This window comes from Astatotilapia calliptera, chromosome 18 (genome assembly GCF_900246225.1).
Source record: "Astatotilapia calliptera chromosome 18, fAstCal1.2, whole genome shotgun sequence".
Taxonomy (NCBI): domain Eukaryota; kingdom Metazoa; phylum Chordata; class Actinopteri; order Cichliformes; family Cichlidae; genus Astatotilapia; species Astatotilapia calliptera.
In genome coordinates, this window is record NC_039319.1 from 27546780 (window position 1) to 27555309 (window position 8530).

Consider the following 8530-nt stretch of genomic DNA (forward strand, 5'->3'; position numbering starts at 1 on the left):
TCTATCTATCTATCTATCTATCTATCTATCTATCTATCTATATATCTATATATATATATATATATATATATATATATATATATATGTTTAAAAGTACTTAAGGACATATAGTATTGTAAAGGAAGAATTACTTTTGGCCTGTGTGGTTCTGTTCTCCTTCACTTTTATTTCTTCTTCCTTTTTTATCACCATCTTTGTTTTTTATTTAATTGAGATGGTTGAGATCCAATCTTATTGATCTGTAATCAAGCTAAAAGGGTAAAACTTGAAGAAAACTTGAAATCAGGGCGTCATAAATGGAGTGCAATAAAGAAAATAAAAAGGGTGCTATGGAGGTCCTCCACATAGCTTGCAGCTGATTGTAATGTACAGTATAATTGTTTTACTCTTACTAAGAAAAATATATATGACGGTAAAGCACTGGTATTTTAGTTTGATTATGTATCAGATCTCCTGTGATTCTGAGTACTGAATGTAGCTAAGTCACTGGAAACCATTCAAAGAATGACTGCCTTACTCTACTACTGTCCACAGGAGATTACTGTGGGTGTGGCGTTTTGGTCCATCTCTCCTCGGCCCTCACTCACATAATAAAGACCCCCACTTGAAAGGCCAGAAGCCCAGCAGGGGACATGGGTCAGTGTTATGCTGCCTGTCAACAAAACCTGCTGTGTGTCTTCAGTGCAGCAGTCAGAGAGAGAGAAAAACTCGATGCAATGTTTTTTCCCACTTTTGGGTATTCATTAAAGGTGTTCATTTCAAATGTTTGACTTGTAATAAAGTGGTGTTTCGTCCAGAAGGGACACTCCTGCTGTGAGTTTGTTTGGTTGCTATTTGCAGTGAGATTGCTGTGTGTACATGTATGCACCTATGAGCTGTTCAGGACGGTCTGCATTAAAACATTTGAACAAATTCATTCTCTTTGAATGGACGAAAAAGGCTCTCCTGCTGATTTGTGAGACACTGCCATTCATCACCACCAGATGGCCCAGTTTGTCCAAAGTTAATTTCTGCTATTTCCTTTGTGGTTACAGCATGGATGATTAAAAACATCCAATGTTTGCTAAACTTTTCTTTTGGCCTGTTCGACAGTGTAGCAGTTGTTGTCTGAAGGCCAAAAAATGCCACACAGATTTACTTTCCCACGTGGACCATTACTGTATTTGCTATAATGGTCCACTTGATAGTTATATTTCATTAGAATTTTATCAGGATTTTTAATTTTGAGTTATTATAATGACAATGGACAAGACTGAACAGAAAAGAAAACAAAGAAAGAGAAGTTGGGAAGAAAGAAAGAGGGAGAGAAAGGGACAGAGAAAAAAAACACATCAACAACAGAAGTGGGACAAAACCACCTCTTTGCCAACAGGCTACACTACATGTCAGGATGGTTAAAACATACCCTTTTAGAAAAGCCCGGGCCAAATTAAGTAATTCACTTGTATTTGTTGATGAGTGTTCCTTTTATGAAACCAGTCTGGCCAGGCCGTATTATGAGGTGGGTTATCTTTTCTAATCTTTTAGAGTTTTGTGACGTCAGTAACCAATACAGTGTGACACCCAAAAAGCATTGTTGGCTTCATGTTGAGATTTACTGGCACAGAGCACAGAGAATTATTTAACACGATTACCTAAACTTTTGTTATTTTTTTTAAAGCTGCTGGCAACCCAAAACGTCCGCTATGCTGAAGCTTTATGCAGCTACAATGTGTCGTCTTAGTTTATTTGTATAGTGACAAAAAAAGAAGAAGCTTGGCAAAGAATAAGGCTATGTGAGATTTTAAACTTTGAACTGTTTTGAGTTTGAGGTTCATAAATCAGACGCTGAGGCTATAGTGGTGTAAACCTTTATATGGCCCGCGCATGTCAAACCTCTTTTATCTTGTGGGCCCAGAGAGCGCACTTTGAGCTTGGACCAGTGAAACTCCCCTTTCTATCATTCAATTACACGTTTATTCCCTGGGAAGGATTAATGTGAGGGGAAAAGGTGCATTTACGACAGTATTTCTTAGTTTTTCAACATGATAAATGGATTATATTACATAAAAGTTTAGGTTTCATTGCCTAGACAAATGTTTTAGTGCATATCTGTATGGTAGGTGGTGAAAAACAGGAATCTTGTTTTTGTATGGTATGGGCCGTCATGTGGGAGGTCTTTAACAATAAGAAAAACTGTAAAAGCTGTGAAATTATAGATAAAACTTTTATATCCTCCTTCACATTTTCCAAAGCCTTTCAGACCGTAGTCTTTGCTGGGCTGATTCTGGTACCCGGGGCTTTTGTTAGACATCCCTGATCATGACTTTTAATTCTATACCAGGGTTAGGCCACTCCAGGCCTCGAGGCCCGGTGTCCTGCAGATTTGAAATCTCACCATGGGTAAACACACCTGAATCAGATGATTAGTTCATTATCAGGCCTCTGGAGAACTTCAAGAGATGTTGAGGAGGTCATTTAGCCATTTGAATCAGCTGTATTGGATCAAGGACACATCTAAAACCCGCAGGACACCGACATTCGAGGCCTGGAGTTGCCCACCCCTGTTCTATACCTTCTACATATATGTGATGCACTGGTCACATTTTTCAGACTCGCTTTCAACCACTAGATGCCAGTACTGTTTGTCACTTAGTATACATTGTTGTTGCAAATCACTTAATGTTGGCACATGTATACATACATACATATGGAATAAGTAAAATGTGGGATATCACATAATAATAATAATCCTCATTTATACCAGATGTATAAAATATTAAAACTTTTGCTTGTTTTTTGTAATTGTGGCTGAAACAGTTTGAAAAATATTTTAATCACAATGGAACTAACCCCGGCACTGTTTTTATACACCAACTGTGAAGATTTCAGTTGAAGGAGCAACTACAGACTGATGATCTGGAAGGGATCTGTCAGAGCTAGAATTAGGAAAACACAGTACAGGTATTACGATAAAAAAGAGAACACAAAGCAGTTGACCCACAGTCCATCAAAGCCTCATCAGGCGAGTCATATTAATTTTTTAAACTAACAAATATTAAAACTTCGGATATTTCCTCCCTCTGTATATATTTGTTTTATGATATGAGTCGGCACTACTCATATACTCCTATACCTCTATTAATATACTTACAATATGATAAACTGACTCTGTGTGAGGCCAGTGTGATCACAAATTAAATCAATATTTGATTACGTGTGTGTGAAAGTGTCGCTGTGATCAGACCCAGCGAAGCTGCTCGATGAGTTGTTCTTCTGGATTTAACAGCCCCGGTCATTCAGCTGTTTGTGGGGGTCTGTGTGGTGCAGCAGAGGATAGGTCCCCCTGTCCACCAAGTTGGATGCCTCAGCTTTGTGAGGGTCCTGTCTATAAATACCCCTGACTTGCGTAGTGGCTGACAGCCACAGACAGCTGCAGCCACAAGCCATCCAACTACACGAGACTATTCAGGGCAAACTGAGCCACCCTGTGCACTGAAAGTCCCGCTCTGTTGTGGGGAGAGTGTAGGGAGCCCACGAAACCCAACCCGCACACGGCAACAGAACAAAATGTCTGCCATGACTATAGATCCAGTGGCGCAACCTCGGATGTACCAGCAGACCTTGCTTCAGGATGGACTGTGTGACCTCTTAGAAAATGACAGATTTGTGGATTGTGTCCTCAAAATCCAGGACAAGGAGTTCCCCTGCCACCGCTTGGTTCTGGCAGCTAGCAGCCCCTTCTTCAAGGCTATGTTCCTGTCTGACTTGGAGGAGAGCAAGAAGAAGGAGGTTGTCCTCAAGAATGTGGAGCCTGGGGTTATGGAGATGATCCTGCGGTACTTGTATACATCTGACATTAATCTGACAGAACAGAATGTTCAAGATATATTCATGGTCGCCAACATGTACCAGATCCCCTCCATCTTCTCTGTGTGTGTGTCCTATCTCCAAGAAAAGTTGGTGCTCGGGAATTGCTTGGCTATCTTCAGACTGGGGCTGCTTCTGGATAGTCCCAAGCTTGCTCTTGCCGCGAGAGACTTCATCTGCGAGCGCTATCAGGTTGTTGTCAGGGACCAAGACTTTCTGCAGCTAGCTCCCAGCGAGGTGGCCATCATCATCACCTCAGACGCCCTTAATGTTGAGCGGGAGGAGCAGGTGTTTGAATCCCTGATGGACTGGGTCAAGCATGACGAGACCAATCGGGTCAAAGATCTGCCCGAACTGTTGCACTGTGTTCGCTTCAGACTCATGCCTTTGGATTACTTCAAAGAAAAAGTGGAGCGTCACCAGTACATCTGCTTCAGCCAGGACATCAAGAAGGAGCTGGATCTCGTCAGGGACGCTCACAGAGGGCGGCTCCCTAAGCCGAAGAAGCCTGCAACAGATGGGGCAAAGGGGGGTGAAGGCAGTGAGGATGAGGAAGATGATGAGGACGGTTACCTGCCAGGCATACTCAACAACAATCCTCGTTTTGGGATGTTTGAAATGGACCTCATACTTATGATCAGCGACACAGGGACTGTGGCCTACGACCCGGCAGGAAACGAGTGCTTTGTTGTGTCAGAATCCACTGAAATTCCCAAGAATCACTGCAGCCTGGTGACAAGAGAGAACCAAGTGTTTGTTGTGGGAGGACTTCTCTACAACGAAGAGGACAAAGATGAACCATTCAGCTCCTACTTCCTGCAGGTAGTGTGTAATCTATGAAAACCATTTGTAGCTCTTTACAACCTGAACTCTGACGATGGCTCCTTTTCAAATCTTAAGGTATTTTAAAAATATTTCTGGATTCTTTTGTATTTAATTCCTCTCACATCACTTTTATTTATCCCCAGTTTGACCCAGTCAGTTCAGACTGGTTAGGGATGCCTCCACAACCCAACCCACGCTGTCTGTTTGGCCTGACTGAAGCTGAAAACTCAATCTTTGTTGTTGGAGGAAAGGAACTGAAGGACGGCGAGCACGCACTGAGCTCAGTCATGATCTATGACAGACAGTAAGTTTAATATGCTCTAGTGTAATGGAAAATGCACATCTTATCTAAATTATGGCCATCTCTCTTGGAAATATAATTGCATACGATAGTAAATACGATTTGTTTAAACTTTGACCTTAAAATTCAAAATCATCAAGTCCGGAAATGTGTGTTTTCCTTATAAAAGGAACAAAACAGCAACTCCCAAGCCTCGTTTCTTCTTAGAATCACAGTTTGCATGAGTCACTCACTTTATCATCTGCAGAGTCTGTTCATGATGGTACATGTTCTTCTTCATTTGCACATCTGCACAGGTCTTTCAAATGGGGAGAATCTGATCCCCTGCCTTATGAGGTGTATGGCCATGGAACTGTATCACACAAAGGGCTCGTCTACGTCATTGGAGGAAAGTCTGAAAGCAGGTAAGTGCACTACAGGCTTTAAAAGCCCACATTTTTATGATAATGTCGGTAGGAAAAAAAAGAAAAATCATTATTAAACCTCATTCATCATCAGTCTCATAGTTTTATTTTATTATTATTTTATTATTTTGTGTTCTGCGGATTTTATAACTCAGTTTATAACTTTGGCTAAACAGAACTTTTAAAGTCTGCGGTGGCTGAGCACAATGTTTCATTTTGTTATTTTAATGGGGATCAGACCAAAAACCAACCAACTTAAAAAACAAATAAATAAACAGTCCTGGCTCCTGCAAAATCAAAAACATCAGAAATGAACAGGATTAGAACATATATGACGAAACTCATGCATGAACTCAAATAATCCGTTTAAAAAAGCATATTTTGTCTGTTTGTTTGCACATGCGTGTTTGCGCACGTGTGTGTGTAGGAAGTGCATGAGAAGAGTGTGTGTCTACAATCCCACTAAGTTTGAATGGAAGGACCTGGCCCCTCTGAAAACAGCCCGCTCTCTGTTTGGCATCGCCGTCCACAACGACCAGATCTTTGTGGTCACAGGAGTCACAGACTCAGGCCTCACCAGCTCTGTGGAGGTCTACGACATTGCCAGCAACAAGTGAGACAATGTTTTATTATATATATATATGACTCGCTTTATTACATATATATAACCCGCTTTATCTACTCGTAACAAGGGGAAGCATCTGTCCGCATTAGTGAAATGACTCACTGAGCACAAACAAGAGATCATTAGATCATAAAACGCCACTCGTGGTACTGGTACGGGTGTCATTCAGTATTATTGAAGCTTGTTTAACACCATCACGTCCCCGTGTGTGTTTGTGTCCTTATTGTCCTGTTATTCCAGGTGGTCTGAGTTCACAGAGTTCCCTCAGGAGCGCAGTTCCCTTAATCTGATCTCAATGGGGGGGTTCCTGTACGCTGTGGGGGGCTTTGCCATGATGCCCAGTGAAACCAGTGAGGAGCCCGTCCCAACAGAGATGACTGACATTTGGAGGTGAGAGCCTACTAGACATAACAACTGAATGTAAGGTCACAGAAAAACAAAAAAGGAGGAAAATCACTTTATACACACAAATGATCATTTAGGTGATGAAGGGATTTTAGTGAGCGAATTTTATCCAACAGTAAAGTTTTATTCAGACTCCTTGTAAGAGTTTCAGAGTGAAAGACTGTCTTTAAAGTTTATAAAGTCTGCTGTTACAAAGGCTTATATTAAACATGTCCAAAGTATAAATAATGAAGTCATGTACAAACAATCCTTATGAGCCAAAGCTAGGGATTCGGGCTGCTCTAAACACTCAAATCCAATTGTTGGTGTTTTGTTTTTTCCTTTTCACTCTGCACGATGACGAGAGACGCACAGGCTGATCAGTTTCAATCAACCTGATTGGTTGTAAGCACAGAGGCCCCACTGTCCTGCTGTTCAAAACCTCTGCTTAGGAGGGGCAGCTGATGTGAGACAGGGGAAAGGACACCAAAGGAGCTTGTTTTACATAGTGGATGAACTGACAGGCGACACCAAAGTTCACTATGGGATAAATAAGACCTATACAAATACAACAATTCTGAACAATGCAAAGTTAAAATACAAGAATAATATTCTGGAGTTGTAAATGAGCACAACAGATTTACGTTAAATTCTTATGGTAGTCTGAGAAGCCCGCTGCTGTTACAGGGTCCCAGTGCTCCTGTTTTTCTGTATTTTCAGTAGCATTAACAGACACTTCAGTTAATAGTAAAATGGACATTTCAGTTTATGTTACCATTAGCAGGCACTTCCTTTCGCTGTAACTCATTAAATTAACCTTTAAGCATGTCTTTAAGCATACATGTCTATGCAATTACAGCTTATCTGGTATTTGCTCAAAGATTCTTCATCTTGTTTATAATCTGTACTTATTACTAGGACATTTAATTGCTGGTACTTGTCGCCAAGTGCTTGCTCACAGGGGGTCGACTGATTGTTGAGGTTTTCTCTGTATCATTATAGAGTCTTTATAATATAAAGCACCTTAAGGTAACTGTTTTGATTTGGTGCTAAATGAACAAAACTGAATTGAAAGCAATTTTCATCCAACACTTCACAGTGAAGATTATTATTTTAGTGATGTAGGAGAAATCTAAACACACTCCATATTCATGGATTATTTTCCAGGGAATTTTGGTAAATTATAGCAAAGAAATTAATTTTACAATATTTGGACCATTTTATATGTTTTTAAACATTTCTTGAGGTAAGGTTTCAGCAACAAAGCACAATCTGAGCACATCAAATAAGAGCAGAATAGCAGGAAAATCACTGAATAATTAGTACCCTTCATTTATGTTAAAAATAAAAACATTTGACCTAAACTACAATTTTGACATGTTTTAAAGTTTTGCATCTAAAGCTGGAGGACTTGGACTTGCTAATGGTACATAGGCATTGATTAGGATCTTTTCAAAACATTTGTTGTGAGGTATAATAATGGCTGCTGTCTACAGTGCTGTTAATAATAGCTTCATTTGATACACAGCTGTCAGGAATTCCTTTTGTGCCTAATCATTCTGTCTAGATGAAAAATATTGAGATTGCATTGTTATTACTGTATGCTTTCCTAAGATGCTATGAGGGGAACTCAGCTGACTTATTTATCTTCTCTACAGACATGATGAGTCAGACAAGTGCTGGACTGGGATACTGCGTGAGATAAGCTATGCGGAGGGATCTACTATTCTTTCAGTGCGTCTCAACACTCTGCGACTCACCAAGTTATAACTGTACCAAACTGTTGGCGCCATGAGGCGAATCGTAACTTTAGCGCTGTGTTAAACGGATGCACTGATTAGCTGAGGGTCAGAGAATGTTTCAGGGTAAGGAGTGAACATGGTGCGCGGGGATGGAAAAGTGTTATGAAATAAGCATCAAAAGAGTTTTATCTCTCTTTTGCAGTAGGGGGAGACATATACATGCTGTAGCAGGACACGAGTTAGAACATCGCACAAAAATGTATTTTCTAAAATGCTACAGTGTTCCTTTGTACATGTTTTTGTAATATCATTTCTTGATGTTTATTATCTGTAATGCTTCATTTTAATGGTAATAAAATATCAGATTGTTATCTTGCTTTCAGTGCATGAACAATGCTGG

The 8530-nt window shown here is 40.3% G+C and overlaps 1 protein-coding gene across 1 annotated transcript; it reads left to right on the forward strand.

The window, feature by feature from the left end:
- The first annotated feature begins 3439 nt into the window (after window positions 1-3439).
- On the forward strand, window positions 3440-8501 carry klhl40a (kelch-like family member 40a). The gene is made up of 6 exons (XM_026149613.1): window positions 3440-4671; window positions 4818-4978; window positions 5272-5379; window positions 5807-5992; window positions 6245-6394; window positions 8047-8501. Exons 1-6 carry the CDS (start codon window positions 3550-3552, stop codon window positions 8156-8158), a joined length of 1839 nt encoding a protein of 612 aa, XP_026005398.1. The 5' UTR covers window positions 3440-3549; the 3' UTR covers window positions 8159-8501.
- Window positions 8502-8530: the final 29 nt, after the last annotated feature.